The 16,797-nt window shown below is 35.6% G+C and overlaps 2 protein-coding genes across 2 annotated transcripts; both read right to left on the bottom strand.

Moving 5' to 3' along the window:
- Positions 1-613: 613 nt before the first annotated feature.
- LOC102605248 (calmodulin-binding protein 60 D-like) lies at positions 614-10,150 on the bottom strand. Its single transcript, XM_006360951.2, has 8 exons — positions 9,802-10,150; positions 8,588-8,663; positions 7,253-7,311; positions 5,701-6,194; positions 5,448-5,608; positions 5,152-5,355; positions 3,285-3,528; positions 614-1,692 (listed from the first exon to the last, which is right to left on the bottom strand). Exons 1-8 carry the CDS (start codon positions 9,888-9,890, stop codon positions 1,142-1,144), a joined length of 1,878 nt encoding a protein of 625 aa, XP_006361013.1. The 5' UTR covers positions 9,891-10,150; the 3' UTR covers positions 614-1,141.
- Positions 10,151-12,633: 2,483 nt separating this feature from the next.
- On the bottom strand, positions 12,634-15,858 carry LOC102605580 (ribosomal RNA-processing protein 17). The gene is made up of 4 exons (XM_006360952.2): positions 15,647-15,858; positions 15,456-15,561; positions 13,989-14,112; positions 12,634-13,112 (listed from the first exon to the last, which is right to left on the bottom strand). The coding sequence occupies exons 1-4, from the start codon at positions 15,769-15,771 to the stop codon at positions 12,847-12,849; spliced, it is 621 nt and encodes a 206-aa protein (XP_006361014.1). The 5' UTR covers positions 15,772-15,858; the 3' UTR covers positions 12,634-12,846.
- Between the last annotated feature and the right edge of the window lie 939 nt (positions 15,859-16,797).

Genomic DNA, 16,797 nt, shown 5'->3' on the forward strand with positions numbered 1-16,797 from the left:
ACTATTTTTTTAGCATTTAGGGTCCTAGGAATTAAGTCATTTTCTTAGTATTTTTGTTCATGTTAGTCCATAATTTTTTTGGTGATATATATACCTTTCGGGCACTTTTTTCCAAAACCTTTACAGGGCCATATGCAATGACCTGGGGGAACAATACTTATAGTCTCACCATAATCCATGCCACTTTTTTTTTTAGCATTTAGGGTCACTCAACAAGAATTAAACAATTTTCTCAATTTTTCATCAGTTCCTGAATTTTTTGGTGATACGGCTTTCAGACACTTTTTTCCAAAACATTTACATAACCTATAGCCTCACCATGATCCACACACTTTTTTAGCATTCAAGGGCCACTCAATAGAAATTCAAGATCTTGTTAGTTTTTCGTGTGTAAAGTCCAATAAAGTTGGGGAATATGATTGACCTAATCATTATTTATCTTACATTATTAAAATTCTGATTATTGTTATAATCATAATTTTGCCTAGGTAGAGATAATACATAATTTTGTTTTAATTTGTCTATATAGCTGCAAGAAAGCATGCTTTGATTTGTATCCTGGATGAGGAAGATGTCTCTGATACAGAATGCCAACACATTGGAGCTACACAAGTTGAACAAGAAGTGCTTAAAGCACCAAATATCCTATTTTTATCAGTTCCATATACAATTGTTTTATAGAGTAAACATAGGATTTTCTTTGATTGAAACTGGTTTAGAAGAAAACACTAGGGGAATTACAACACTAGTCAACATTAATAAGAAAGTAAACTAGCAGCTAACAAACATCTTGACTTGAGAGAACTGAAGTTACTTGCATCTCTCCCAGGGGTAGCTGATGTCTTTTTCAACGTGGGTTTATTCATGGGAAGTCTCTATCAGCCAGGAGCAAGAATGACAATATCTTCAAAATGCAAATCATGTGGTGAGAAAATATCAGAACACTTCCAGATGCTGAATTGAGCCTAAACTAGCACCAGATGTGTATTCATGGCTAGACGACCAAACTCCATTAGCGAGTGACAGTGTTCATCAGAGGAAGCCCAAACATCACATTGCAAGCATACTTTACAAGGAAATGAATTTATCGAATTTGAAGTGACTTCGGCCTCCAAGTGGATTGAGAAGTGTAAAATCAAATCTAGGGGTCATCCAATTCAACAATCTGTGCTCTTTTCTCAGCAGCTTTCTTCCTGATGAAGATGCCCCATCTCAATGCTGCTTTCAGTTTGAGCCACCCAACGACAGCCTTTCCTGAACGTGTACGGTCCTCATCAATACCAAAGCTTGAAGACATACTGGGCATGTATGGTGATCCATATGGGTAATTATTATCTTCTGAGGTACTAGAAGAAGCATGATGCTGGCCACCCATGTTGAATATATGGAGAAGATGTTGCATGTCGTCATTCTCTAACATTTCATGACTTCTGGTGCGTATCTCTTCCTCTGTGAAGAAGTCATCAGTTCCTTTATAGGATGAATTAGGAGTGCTAGCAGCAAAAAAGCTAGAAAATGATGGCTGTGGTGGGTGAAGGGCCAGTCTACTCTCACTTCCAGGTTGCTGAGCTTGTTGCGACATGCCTACAAAGTGGTTTTGAGAAAATGAAGCACCACTTAACTGTTCATTGACACTAACATTTGTGTTCTGAGACTCTGTGGTATATGTACCCATTAGACTATCGTTATACCCTGGCAAAACAGAGATATGTTCATTATGAAGCAAAACTTGATAAAAGATATGCAAGAGACAAATAGGTGTTATTGCATATCTAATGAGCTAGCTCAACTGGGCAATTATTCATACATAGATCAACGAATTGTTAGGGAAGAGTTCCAAAGCATTCGAGTGCTTAACTAGAATGAGTTCATGTCATATATGGCAGTAAAATATAAAGCTTAAGGTACTCTGTCCCATTTTACGAGACAAACTTACTAGGTATGGTGACCTATGTTGCTCAGATTCTTCAAAAATGTTGCCGAACCCACGTCAAATCCTCAAAAAATGCACTACTTTTGGAGGATCAAACACGCACCCGTCAACATTTTAGAAGAGTCTGAGCAACATAGATGGTGACTAAGAAGTAAATTGCCTTGGACATAAATTTTTTTAGGTCACTTGTATTCTATTCCAAAAATCAAACCTGCCACAACATGTTACAGGTTTACTAATTGCAAATATAGGAGATTATCAGGAAGATCTTCAACCTTATTAGCAAAATTACAAAAATGCCTAAAACATTCATCACTGATTCTAGATCTTCCATAAACTCTTGTTTACACCAAAAACGAAACAAAAGCAAACAATTCATCTTCATCTTCTGGATGTTGTTGCTTTTGTTCTGGAAGCATCTGAGATTCCTTTCTTTCCACGCAGACCACCAAATACATGAGGAATGATCTTTCATAAGTGGTTAAGAGTAAAACATCACATTATCATACTCAGACTTTTTCACACTGATTCAACACTATTGCAGTCCTCTTCGATTGAGATTCGCAACTAGCTATATTTTCTAAAATAGGTGGAATTGTTGGAGGGAGTAAAATGCTGAAACAATGGATAACTTGCTTAGAAAGGAATTCACTTGTGACATCTACAGTAGGTTTCTTTCTAAAGCACTATAACCACAGAGCCAAGATGTACTTGCCTCTGTATGTGTGTATAATAGAGGACAACAAAAGCCCAAAAGTCACAAGTATAACTCTCTTTATTGAGTATTGACCAGCAAAGGTTACAACTTAAAGTGCTCTACAGATAATCAGATAGATATAAAATTAATTTGTTTTTCCAACTCTTGGGTTGTTAAAGCTATATGTCAAATTTTGATGTCTTAATGCAAAGAACTATTCCCAATAAACCCATAACTCTTGGATATGAAGGCATAGTTGATTAAATGAAGAGAAAGTGCAAGCAGGTAAAAATGACAAACCATGTTGCGGGAAACAAGTTATCAGAAGATCGCCAATCATAGACTGGTAAAGGACGACAACACGGTAACACAAGTCTACAACAACACTGTCTCAAACTTAAGAAAAAAGGGCATGCCAGAGAATATGCGATGCGTTATTTACACTCAAAGTTCAGGCTTACGTTACTGGATGTGTGGAATTTCTTATCATTTAGAGTCATATTCAGAAATGAATTATCTTTCAGTTACCATAGGAACTCACTAAGAAGCCAACTCAGCAGTAAAAGCAAAACAATGAACACAATAGAACACACTTCAAGATAACATTTCTTAAGCATCAAACTAATATCTTGCATCTGATGCATATATATATACCTTCCAATCCCATGTTCAATCCTGAATTCATAGGAGGCTGCTCTGATGAAGTTGAAGCAGGAAGACTTGGCAGATTGAGTTGATGATCAAATGAATTAGGATGGTTCTGAGAACCAGTTGAAGGATCATACTGAGGAGCATCTGAGGTTTTATTCTGATTAAGGCTTAAAAGAGATTTGCCATCATATTCAACAACATGCATCCAGTTGTCATATGCCTTCTTGACTAAGCTGTCCACATATTCCTGCAAGAAAAGTTTGATGTTTGCTTAAGCTCTTCCTCATACCGGGAAGGTACAATCCAAAGCCAAGCTTATGCAAATGGTAGTAACATGTTATATACTAATAACCACTACTTTCAACGTTTTACAATATGACAGAGATAAAAGAAAGAGTACAAACCACATCAAAATATAGGCTAAAAACAATAACTCCCAAATAAGTTAGGGTCGGTTATATGAATCCTCATTTCGTCATTTAAGCTCATATCATATCATAATAATAATAAACAAAATAAAAGTGAAAAAAATACATTAAAATTATATAAAAAATAAAATAAATAAAAGAGAAAAATACAACAATAATAATAAGAAGAATAATAATAAAAGTTTCATACGAGTCTAAAACCTATACTCAACTAGTAGCTATCACCTATTATGGATCTTTTTCCTCCATTATGCCCTATCTTTAGTTAAGTTTGTATTGATACTAAGCAATTGTAGGTCTTCTGAGACCACTTCATTCCATATAATTTTAGGTCTACTCTGTCCCCTTTTAACACCTTCACTTACCAAAGTTTCACACATACGGACCGGTGCATCTATAAGTCTATGCAGAACATGTCCAAGCCATCTCAAGCGACCTTCTCGCAGTTTATCCTCAATGTGTGCTACTTGCACTTCTTGGCGAATGCGGTCATTTCTAATCCTATCTAATCTGGTAGGACCGCAAATCCATCTTAGCATCCGCCATATCCATCTCTGCGACACTCATATTGTGGATATGTTGGACTTTACCCGACATTCACTACCATACATGATACAACAAAGTCAGTCTTATAGTTGTTATATAGAGTTTATCTTTCACTTTGATAGGTATCCTTCTATCATATAACACCCTGGTAAAACTTCTCCATTTCAACCATCCCATTTTAATCTTATGAGTAACATCTTCATCTATCATTCCATTGTCTTGACAAAATGAGCCTAAATATCTAAATTGTTTGCATTTTAGCACTGCAATCCCATCTAATCTCGCCTCAACTTCTCTCCTCTCATGCTGACTAAACCTGCAATGCAGGTATTTAATCTTACTTCTACTTATCCGAAAACCCTTACTCTCTAACATGCTTCTCCATAGTTCAAGCTTTTGGTTGACATCCTTGTTTCGTCAATAAACATAATATCCTCAGCATTTAAAGAGGCTAAAAACAACTTCAGTAAAAAAATCGTGCAAATTGCATAAAAATAGGGTGGTGGCTGGAAGATCGGTATTGGATTTAAATAGGCAGAAAATGGCTTTAGTAAAAATACTCGGTCTCAAATACTTTAGGGTCAAACACGGTTGGGCCGAAAGATTTGGGTTGTGAATAACAAAAACCTAGATTTAACCCATTTAGGGACGCTCGATAACACCCATTGCCTTGACTTCGGTATCCAATATGACAAAGTTAATATTTTTTTTGGAGGTGCTGGAAAATATGAATTCTTCTCTGCTTTACTGCAAGCAAATTGTAGAGCATAATGTTTTTTCTATTCTTAATTTTACAAAATTATTAGATGGGTAAGCAACTTATTCAAGAAAAGAAAAGAGAAAAAAGAATCAAACATAATTATGTAAAAGAGGAAAATGAATTCAAGAATACAAACCTTTTGATCCTCTGAAAGAGAATCAACTGAATGATACTGTCCACCAGAGATTAAACCACACAACTCATAAATATTGCTAAAAACAACCCCGACACTCTTCATATCATCAGGATAATAGACATAGAGCTTCCCACTAAGAACACAGGTCTTAGCATGCTCCACAAGAGCATCCCACATCTTATTTGACATTCCACTTCCCAGGATCTGAGACAATTAGGTGAAAAATAAAAAGAAAATGTTGGATATAACCACAATTATCAAATTAATTTCCGACGTTATAGGTTTGATATTATTACATTTCGGAGCCTCTGAGAGTCTCTCACGATGAGCCGTAGAAAGTCTTCCACCGTATATATGCCAGCTTTATTTAGCCTCTTGTGGAAGGATCCATCTTTTCCTATCTTTTCCAATCTCCAAACATCATCGTTTAATGCAGGTGGATAATGTTTCTTGTACACTGAAGAATAAGACAGTCACAGAACTACAACAGATAAGATAATTGTGATTTGCATAAAAAATGGCACATAATTTGACATTTAACAGACTCACATTCTCCTCGATGATCCTTCACACTGAAGGCTTCTGTTTTTGCCTCTCGAATATGAATTCCCTCTCGAGAACCTGATACAACTTTTAAGCCTAGCCTGAACTTTCTGCTTCTAATCCAGCTAGAGTTGTCAGTAAATGTAAACTCACCAAGACTACCTACACCTTCCTTCAATATCACTTGCAAGTCTCCTGTAAGAAGCGGCCTTTTCCCATCACGCTCCTTCACAATGTGAGACTCAAATTCTTCTTCAGTCCATCCATCTTCGTCCTCATTATTAAAATCTCCTCCAAGCACAACAACATCTAGTTTAACAGACGACTCTGGGCCGACTGTTACAACATGGCCTGTATTTCCATTAAGCAAGACAATATGGATAGCAGAACCCTGTTCTCCTTCTACTTTCCCTCCTGTAAAGAGAGGCAGTGACAATTTAGACCTGAACTGAAGCTGCAAATTTCTCCCATTTGGCCCTTCAATTCTTTTTGGAGAAACCCTGCATCATTTTTTAGTTGTTCAGATCAAGGTGGAGTGGACAGTCATTTAAAGCAAAATTACATGGGAACTCAAGTAAGTAGGCCTAACTCAAACCCCAAAAGCTAGCTATTGAGGTGGGAGTGCCCAAGGCCATATAAATCCCACCTCAGCACATAGTAGTACCCGATGTGGGAGTGGTCCATAAAAAACCAGAGGCATTACTCTAGCTTTTGATGAAATTGCCTTAGTGGCAAAGAGTTGAGTGGCAAAGAACCTCAAGGCTCTGATCCAAATTTAACACAGGCACTATTTTTAAGCTAACCAACACTATAGAGAAAAGAACAAAGATAGCATATTTTTAAGTAACATCCAAATGTTAGCCATGCTAATTCTTGAATTTATTCCATTACGTAATTAGCATCCAATGGAAGACTAGTAATAAATCTATACAATTTGAAAGAAGAAACTTATCAAAGGAAGTCAACTTAATTACAGATTGAAGTTTGGAACTATGACAATTCCAATAAAACCAGCGAAGCAAAGGGTAATTTCTGTTTGAAAAGGTTCACATAAATTATAAAATACCATGGAGTAGTTTAATGTGAGCAGATCATATTAAGCAACAGATATTAAGAGAAAGAAAATAGTTGATTCCAATCTGATTGAAGCCTGGGCCCTTTTCCATTTAGTATGCTTTAATATCTAACCATTTGTGGAGCTCTGTAAATTGATAAAGACTTAACAGAGACATTTTTTAAACTATATAATACCTTTCCAAACTGACATCATGTCTCCGTAACCACTAGTTTGACCAAACTAGCTCTTATATTGCTGCCATGCAGCACTATCGTTTCATGAAAAATCTACAACGTGGAATCTAATCAACAGAACATACTGAATACATGATTGCTACTATGGTACCTGCCTGACCTAAATTTGTAACGTCAATCAAAACCAGGAAAACCTCCTCTCTTATGTTCATATATCAATTCTATTTAGAGCAAACATTGATAGGTTCAAAGGTAAATCAAATGATCCTCAAGGGGATACATTGTAAACACCTAGAATCTGACATACCTTGCATTAAGTTTAGTAGGGCCAAGTTTTGCCAAAGCCCGCTCCACTTCTTCACTAACCTAGTGAGCACAAAGGAACATCCAGAAATAAAGATACAAGAACCACCAAATCCAGAAGACATCTTGTGCAAGTGCAACAAGAAAAGAAGATTTAAGTATTGCGCAGTGATCCCAAAAGCAGGAAACATAAGCACGCTTCAATGTTGTTTCCAACCAATATAGGAGCTCGTGTACTGGTGAATAGAGTTTCATGATCAAAATCTTTCAATGCCATGCAGCAGTACATTAAAAAATAGCCATTCCCAAATGTATTCACAATAAAACCTTGAAATTGAGATCAACAAATCACTTTCCCATACACAACTGAAATTACATGTTGTGATTAACAGAAGAGAGAGTCTAACACACTTAAAACCGTCAGATAAGAAAGAGAAACTTGAGTAAATGGCATCTCAAGGAAGCATTGACACTGTGCACATAGGCATAGATATTGAGAACACTCTCACGGGTAGAGAGAGAGAACTCTGTAGATATTACAACCGCTATTGTTAACAGAGGCGGACCGGACCTCCTTGGGTAGGGGGGTCATGGGCTCCCGGTAACCTCGGCAAAATGTATGTATATATCTTAAATAGTGTATATATTTATGTATTGGCACCCCTAGTAACAAAGGTAAAGTGGTTCCACTGGTTGATTTGAGGTGCACAGGTGGACTAAATAGCAGGCTCACCCGGGTTCGGTTCCCACAATAGAATTTTCCCAAATTTTGAACTTTTGACATTTTAGTAGTTACAGTCAGTTTTGTTTTGTTTTCAGTTGCTTCTTTTTTTTAAATATAAATCAGAGAGTTCCACCCGAAACTTTGTAGTGAGTAATTGATATGGCTTTGTTATTTGAAGAAAAAAAATTTAACATGTCTACATTAAAGATAGTGGTGCCCCCTGCAATTTCAATACCTGGATCTGCCACTGATTGTTAATAGTTATAATCCAAAACAATGACATATCAGACAATGGCCACATAAACCCGTGCCATAATCATCAGTTCTAAGCAGTCCTTCAAGATCAACTATCTATAACTTGTTCTGATTAGCTCGTATGGACATAACTTGTGCATTTTTTCATTTTTTAAGTGTTAATGTTGTTATACACTAATAAGTAAATATTTGCAGCTTCCAACTCATACTGGAATTAGATATAGTGTCACAGCAGTACAAGATACAACTGAATGGGTGGTTGAGACTTCCATGTATTAAGGTAATTAGAGATCACAATGAAAGTGTTTCTTAGCATCCGGCGAACAGGAAGAGAAGTGACAAAAGGTCCTAATAGCTTACAACTCTCCGAAGAATTGGCTCCAGTGATGAGCAGAGTTTCTGCAGACTGTCCACCTTGAGCGCTTCAACAATAACACTGCATTAACCATGTAGTTATCAATAAATGATGTAATTGTTACCATGAATGATACAAAGAAGATGAGCTCAGCTAGAATAGGTATTGAATTTCAGCTTCACAGAAAAGAATAAGATAAGCCAGTTCACACAGTTTTGTGTTAGATCGAAGCACAAAATATGACATCCAATAACTATAAAGCTATTGTTTTGGATTAAAGAAATTATGAACAAAACAACATATTTTTAAAAGGAAAAAATTGTAGTCTAGATGGTGACACTAAAAGTAATACAATTGACTGACCATCACATAGAATAGGCTTGTGAGAGAGGCATCTGCCAATTTGACGGTCTGAGATACCGAAGTGTATATAGGATTTCAAAGAAGTTGGCTTGATATGCTCATGTATTTTCAAAGTTACAAATTAGAGGGGATACCGTTCATCTCTTTGCAAGGTCGGCTAATCCTACTGACAGTTAACAGCTCAAACTTTGACTAGACATGTTAACTTACCTACTACATCACTTCTATTACTGTGGCAAGCAATCATGCCATATCCATTTTGCAAGACGAGGTGGCAACTGTCACAAATGTAGCTCAGATACCTCAAAACGACTTCCTCAGGAGATATCAGTCCATATATTACACTTAACAAACTGAGCCATGATAAAGCAGACAACACTATGAACCTCTGGAAATGATGCACCACATCAATATGTCCGGGAATGTAATACTTAAGAATTAAGCTTAAGAGAACATACTTCAATTGTCACTAGAAAAACCACAAATTGGCTAGTCATCAATCCAGATTTAACTCTTCCTTCCCCCAAGTACCAAACAACCATCAAACAGATTATCTGTTCTCAATGATCTTCGCTATGATACAACAAACATATCCGTCAAGATTATAACTTTTTTTAACAAATTTATTACCCACTACCCCCATTATCCTATGATCACTCTCAGCCTTCACCCTCCACAAGAATTTGCAGTGTCTTTCAATAAAAGTAGCTACTGAAACATGATTACTGATTTGATGAAAAATCAAAGTGCGACCCTGTTACTCTATTGGTAAAATTAGCTCAAGAAGAAAGTAGTAAAACCTATTTACATGGTACATTTTCTACACCCTGTTAATTTAGGATTATGGTAAATTTACCTGGCAAGAGCTGGTCTTTTTCTATCAGGTTGACCTTCTTCACTACTGCTAACATCAAGTCTACGTTTCTCTCCACTGGGTCTTTCCATGAAATTCCTCTCAATTACTGTATTGGGTATCTTTAGATCTGATTTTTCAGTTCAAATTTGAACTCCCAAATTCCTAACGGGAAGATTAAAAAGAGGAAAAATTAAAGAAACCAAAGATGAAAGCCAAAAGGGAAAGCGGGAAAAAATGAAAGAAAAAAGAGAAATGGTTGAGAGGTTTCGCGGAAATTTCGAGGAAGATCTTGAGATTTTGTTTTCATGGCTGCCTGCCTTTGGCTTGTATTACTGGTTATATTTAGTGATTCGGATCATATAAAACAAAAATCCATCAAACTTGAAATTCAATAACATCACACTAGTATAATTTTATAAAGTGGGGTTCGGATATGAAAGAGTGTACGTATAATATAGTAGTAACTAAAACAAAATAATATGATAGTCGAAATACAAGAAAAACATACTATGTAACTATTAGTATGAATGGATAACATATGTTATTTACTTACATTTTATCCTAATTTGTAACCTCTGAGCCTCCTATTTAAGGTCATATCATCGGTAAGCTGGAATTGCATCATGTGTCTAATCACATTTTCCCCAATACATTTTCAGTCTACCTCTACCTCTTATGAAACTATTCATAGCTAGCCTTTCACACCTCTGCATTATGACATTCGTATATCTCTTTTTCACATTTCTGAACTATTTCAGTCTTCATCGAAACCATTTCCGTCTTCTTCCCAATATTCTCATTTCTAATTTTATCTCTTTTAATATGCTCACACATCTATATCAACATCCTCATTTCTACAACTTTCATTTTCTCAATGTAAGAGTTTTTACTGACCAACACTCCACCTCATGTAAAATAGTCGATCTAACTATCACTTGTAGAACTTGTCTGTAAGTTTTGGTGACACCTTTTTATCATACAAAACTTCGAATGCGAGCCACCATGTCATTCACCCTTTTCCCAATACGGTAAGTGACATCCTCGTCAATCTCTCTATTTCCTTGGATAATAGACCTAAAATGTTTGAAATTTCTTCTTTTTTCGGATGACTTGCATATCAAGCCTCACTTTCATATATGTCTTGTGCGTTACGTTACTGAACTTGCACTACAAGCAGCATATGTCTTTGTCCTGTTCACCCTAAACTTTTTCGACTCAAGGGTCTGTCTTCAGATCTCCAACTTAACATTAACTTTATTGAGAGTCTCATCAATCAAAACAACGTCATCTACAAATAACGTCATCAATGTATTCATCTCTAACACAAATTAAAATGAGCTATAAGTTGATCCCTGGTATAACCCCATTAAAATTGAAAAGTGTTTTGGTGTAAGTCCTTATTCCTCTCATTATACTGCTCCACTAGTCTCCTTACCTGGTGAATAATTTTTGTAGTTGCACGTCCCGTTATGAATCTTAGCTGATTTACGAAAATTTTCATTCTCTTCCTTGCCCTCATCTCCGCCATCCCTTCTCAAACTTTCATAGTGTGGTTTAACAGTTTGATACTCCTATAGTTGTTGCAATTTTGAATGTAAACTCTTGTTCTTATACAACAAAATCATTGTACTCCACCTTTAATTTTCGGACATTGTTATCGTCCTAAAAATGACATTAAACAATCCATTTAGCCTCTTCATGTCCACCTTGCATGTGCTCTTCCAAAATTCCAAATGAATCTCATCCAACCTAATTTCTCTTCCATTATGTATCCTACGAATAACACCCTCAATCTTCTCTACCCTTATACGCCTATAACATTCAAGATTATGATGCTTTTTGAGTACCTCTAGATCCCCAAACACAATACGTCTGTCTTCTTCTTCATTAAAAGGTTTATGGAAGTATGACTATCATCTTTGTCTAATAAATTCCTCCTCCACCAGAATATTATCGTCCTTATCCTTGATGCACTTCACTTAATCTAGGACACAAGCTCTTCTTTCTCCACCTTGACTAGTCCGTACAATTTTCTATCCTCACCCTTGTCCTCTAATTCAATACAAGTATATTCAAATATTTTTCAAGAAATCAATCTAATGCATACTCAAATTTATTTTTAAAAAATGAATTATTATTTTTGATGTCTAAACAAGCCTGGCCTAGATATAATGATATGAGTGCAACTTGTCATGGATGAGTTTATATGTGACACACGCTTGGACCCTATTGCATATAAGAGTCTTGATAAAAGGTCGAACCTATTATTCATATTGAGTTTCTAAATATGTATCACAAACCATTAAAAAAAATCAATTATCAAAAAAAATATATATGATAAATTAAAGATAAAAGCACGTTAATATTAAATATCACAAGATTATGCAAAATATCTCATATCATGATATTATTGTTTTAGTGCATATGGATGAAAATATTTTATAATTATTTTATATTTGATTGATCAAAATATTCTTTTTCAAGAAAAACAAGTTCATTGAAAAATGAGGAAAATAATTTCCAGTAGAGAACAAATTTCATAAATGTCATTTCAAATTCATTATCTCCTCTTCACCCACCCAACACCCCCACCCTATCCAACCCTCAAAAGTGTTTTGCTAGACTACATAGAATTATTTTTTTTAATAATATAATTTACTTACTTTACTTCCTAAATAAAATAAACAAACTCACTTCTTTTTCAATAGAAATAGTTTTTAAAACTTTTTCGTTCATTCCAAACACACCTTTAGACAAAGCAACCTTATTTTTTCTTAATCACATAAGGGGTAGGGGAAGGAAAAAAGGGGGAGGGAATTATAGGAAGAATAATTCAAATGCAAAGATTACACAAATAATTAATTGAGAAAAATAATCCGGCCAGGAATCATTGTGAACAAACCTTAGTCATAACGTAAGAAAGAAATTAAAATACTATATGCTAAAATATTCGCGATAAATAAAATAGGCGCCACGCCACGGATGAGACATTTTTTCTCTCTTTTTCATATGAAGGGGAAGGTGACAAGGTTAAAGATAACAATGCTACTGCTGCTGCTTCTTGTTCTTCTTTTTACCTTTCCTCTTATCTCTCTTACTCTGTGGCTTGGGTCGAGATCTCTTTTTTGCAGATTTCTTGAATGGTTTCTTCTTACTTACCGGAATGTTTTGTTTGCTGTTTTTAGTTTCTATAGCATGTTGAACTATTGCTGATGGTGGTGGCACTTGAGCTCGGGATTCTTCTTCTTCACGAGAGATCTCACTTGTTGTCACGATGACTTGCACATCGCCATTGTCATATGTTGTAGTACCTTTTTAACAAGAAACAATAATCAATCCACAGGTTAAGTTACATAACTGCTGCTAAACAAATCCCAACTATCAAGTAAAGGGGCAGATGTAGCTTAATGTTACCGGGTACCTTTGACGTGAAACACAAATTTATGAGTAAAAATTGACTAAAATTGCAACAAATAGTAGATATCAACGCATAATGCTAAAGAACATTAAAGGTTGAACCCATGAAAACTTAAATCTAGGATTCACCTCTGATTAAGTATTAAGTTGACTTTATCTTGTGCCACAAGGGCAAAGCCCTACCTAACACCATTTTCATGTTTCTATGTTAAGTCTAGAGAAAAAGTAACTAATACTGTGTGTCAACCACCAGCATTAATATTTATGAAATAAGAAAGGAAGATCCGAGCATATGGAAGCAAAACTAAAAGAAATTATTGAAGCAAAACTAATTCAGGGAAGTTTGAGAAGCTTAATCGTCTCAGATACCATCAGTCACTTGGCTATAGTGCGAATAAAACAACTACATAAGCTTGTACGTCAATAATGATAATACAGAATTTGCATTTTTGGCATAGAGGGAAGTGAAGCAGCTAAGAAAATTATTCGATCATATGGTGTGATAAAGTGAAAAGAGCCAGTCAAGGGTGCCCTAAGTTTCTAAACCTTCCCTAGCCTCAGCTAAGTGTAATTCTACATTTGAACTCTATGGATATATTCCCTCTCCCTTGCACAACATAATAACGTGTTTACAAGTATGCTGATAACTATCAAAAGATATTACACATGGGAATTCTCAGCTTTTCCAACGAGGACCAGACCATTCTCAGTGAGATCTCTGGATAGACTTCAGCACTAAACAAGTTTCCACTAATGTCATTAGGGAATACCTGAGACTGTTGCATTAGGCTCATTTTCCTCTTCAACGTCAAGGTCCTCATCGGGTTCATCAGTTATAGCAGTTGAATCAGGCGCTGCTCCACCAAAGATGGCAAATTCTCTCTCCTCCTTTCTCTGTAAAAGCAAGTGAAAAAGTAAGATACCCCACCATGACAAGTTTGATTACATCAAGGTTGCAATTAGTAATAAAAGTAACAAATATTTGAATGATCGTACTAACTGCACTGCTAAACTGGAAGCAAATTTGACGCAATTGACGCACAACCAGGCAGACGAAAATGCATTAAGGCACTTCAGCCATAATCATAAAAGTAACAGTTATTAGAATGATTACCACTACAAAAGAAGCAAATTCGAGACAATTACTGAGACAGCAAGGAACTTCAAAGCCATGAAGGTATTTAACGATAACCTGGATTGTGTTAATCTCCGTAAGAAAAAGTAGAAAAATAAGTCAAATTTTAAAATGCTTTTGCTCACTGGTCCCCATTGTTTGTTTATAGATAGGCTTCGCATTAAGACCAGTAGAATTTGTATACATGTCTATTTAGTTGAGGGGTAATTGTCATGCACATAAATAAAATATAACAAGGACCTTATTTAACAAGCCATGGAGCATGATGCCACACTTATAACCTTGGCTATAAAATCACTTTGCTAAGGAGGGTAAAGGGAGAAATAAGGACTTGTTCCATCGTGGTTAGTATACATGCATCTGTTATTTGACGGAATCAGAGAACAGTTTGGGAAGGAAATCAACCTTTCTGTTCTGTGAGTTTACCCCCTAACAAATGTTGACTGGAAAAACTAAAAAGATTGTACTTAGTAGGAGGGCTGTTACCATAAATAATTACTCAGTTACCATAGGAAAAAGTGTTTTCAAATAGCAATCCATAAGACTTGGAGTAAACGAACGATTCAAGCTCCTTACAGAAGGAAGTTCAGCTTGATAACTCGATAAGCTGTATTGACAGAGCAAAACCACTCTTTCAAAGGTGGGATCAATCCCAACCTATTCATCTTAGCCTAACAGTCTATTCATGGAAGTAAATTATCCAAAAAGTCTCCTTACTAGACCTAACATCGTGTCATCACTTTCAGATACAAGGAAGTTGGACTAGTTATTAGAAGCCTGTGACAGAGAAAAATAGCAGTAGACAACATGTAGCTTGAACAGCCACGGTTCCGTTTAGTATAAAGATGATGCAATAGTTGAGCTGGTCAACCTCACTCTTTCTTAATTCAAGACTTGGAAGTCACCAAATGAAGAAAGTGGTTTGAGTTACAATATCAACAATATAAATAACTAAACATGAGTACATTCAATGATTCCAGTAATGCAATAGAGAGGATAGAGTATACACAGACCACGTGTCTCCGAATGACCCTCAACTCAAAACATTGAAGAAAACATAGCAACTAACAACAAAATAACACTATTAAGCTAAAGTTGGAACCTTTTTACGAGCCTCAATACGTTTTCTCCGTAGGGCTTGTTCCAATTGGACTTGGGCATCTTTTCTTCTCTTCTTCTTTCTCTTATGAAACCCAGTAACAAAATCCCTAAAAACCAAATTCAAAACAATCAGTTGATAAACCAAAACACAGAAATCAAGAATCGTATATATAGCAAAAGAAAGGGAAATACTTGAGGTCTTTTTCATCGAAAGAAACAGTTAAGGCTTTGTTCTTGAGGGCTCTTTTCTTGATATGTCTACCTCGTATCCTCGGATTTTGTACTCCATCTCCCAATACAGCTTCAGCTTCTTCCATGGCAGCTCTGTAAAACCTAAAACCCTGAAATTGGAACTAATGCTTCATGGAGTTGTATCTTTAGCTTCACAAATTTCCTACTATCTTTACTAAACTTTTTAATTTCATATTAACTTTACTTATTCACGGCAATAAAATACAGTAAAACCTCACTAAATAAATATTCGGTAAATTAATAATCTCTTTAAGATAATATTTTCTTTCGGTTTCAACTTGGATCAATGGAAAAAATCACTTATTTCGATAAAATAATAAGATAATATATTTCAGAAGATCCCTATATAAATATATGGTCTCATTAATATTATAAATTAATATTCCCTTCATCCATTTTATATGACACTTTTCGAATTTCGAGATTCAAACAAGTTTATTTTTTACCGTAAGTTTTTTATAGATCTTTTAAACATTTTGAATTTTCAATTATTGTGACTGATAGTACTTTTTACGTAGTTTACAAATATATAAATTTCATTTCAAAATAATTGAAGATTTTATGCTCAAATTTCCGGTCAAACTTAAACTGTTTGACTCTCGAAAAATGAAAAGTGCCACATAAATTGGGACAGAGGGAGTAATTATTTTAAAGTACAAATATATCTAAGACCATTTAATGAAATGTGATTCTATTGTATTTTGTTTTTTGTTAAAATTTAAATCTAGTTAAAGCTAATATCTAATTTTTCGTATTGCATTCAAAAGTTCTGATGTTGCCATGACTGCAAACCTTTTTGAGTGCATGTAGAATGATCTCTTTTGTACTCATATAATGTTTTGTGTATTTGATCTGTCATTGCTAGGGCTGGCAAGGGGACGGGGACGGGACGGGACGGGACGGGGTACGGGGCTGGGGGGATTTGGCCGGGACCGGGATTGGGGGGACAAAAATAAGTCCCATCCCGTCCCACTATATATACGGGATGGGACGGGTTTTGGGGGGACGGGACGGGACGGGATGGGGGATTTTTTATTTTTTATATACTTATTTATTTGTATTGAAATTATATGTTATTGAATAACATTTTT

Source organism: Solanum tuberosum, unplaced genomic scaffold (genome assembly GCF_000226075.1).
Source record: "Solanum tuberosum cultivar DM 1-3 516 R44 unplaced genomic scaffold, SolTub_3.0 scf00338, whole genome shotgun sequence".
In the NCBI taxonomy this organism is placed as follows: domain Eukaryota; kingdom Viridiplantae; phylum Streptophyta; class Magnoliopsida; order Solanales; family Solanaceae; genus Solanum; species Solanum tuberosum.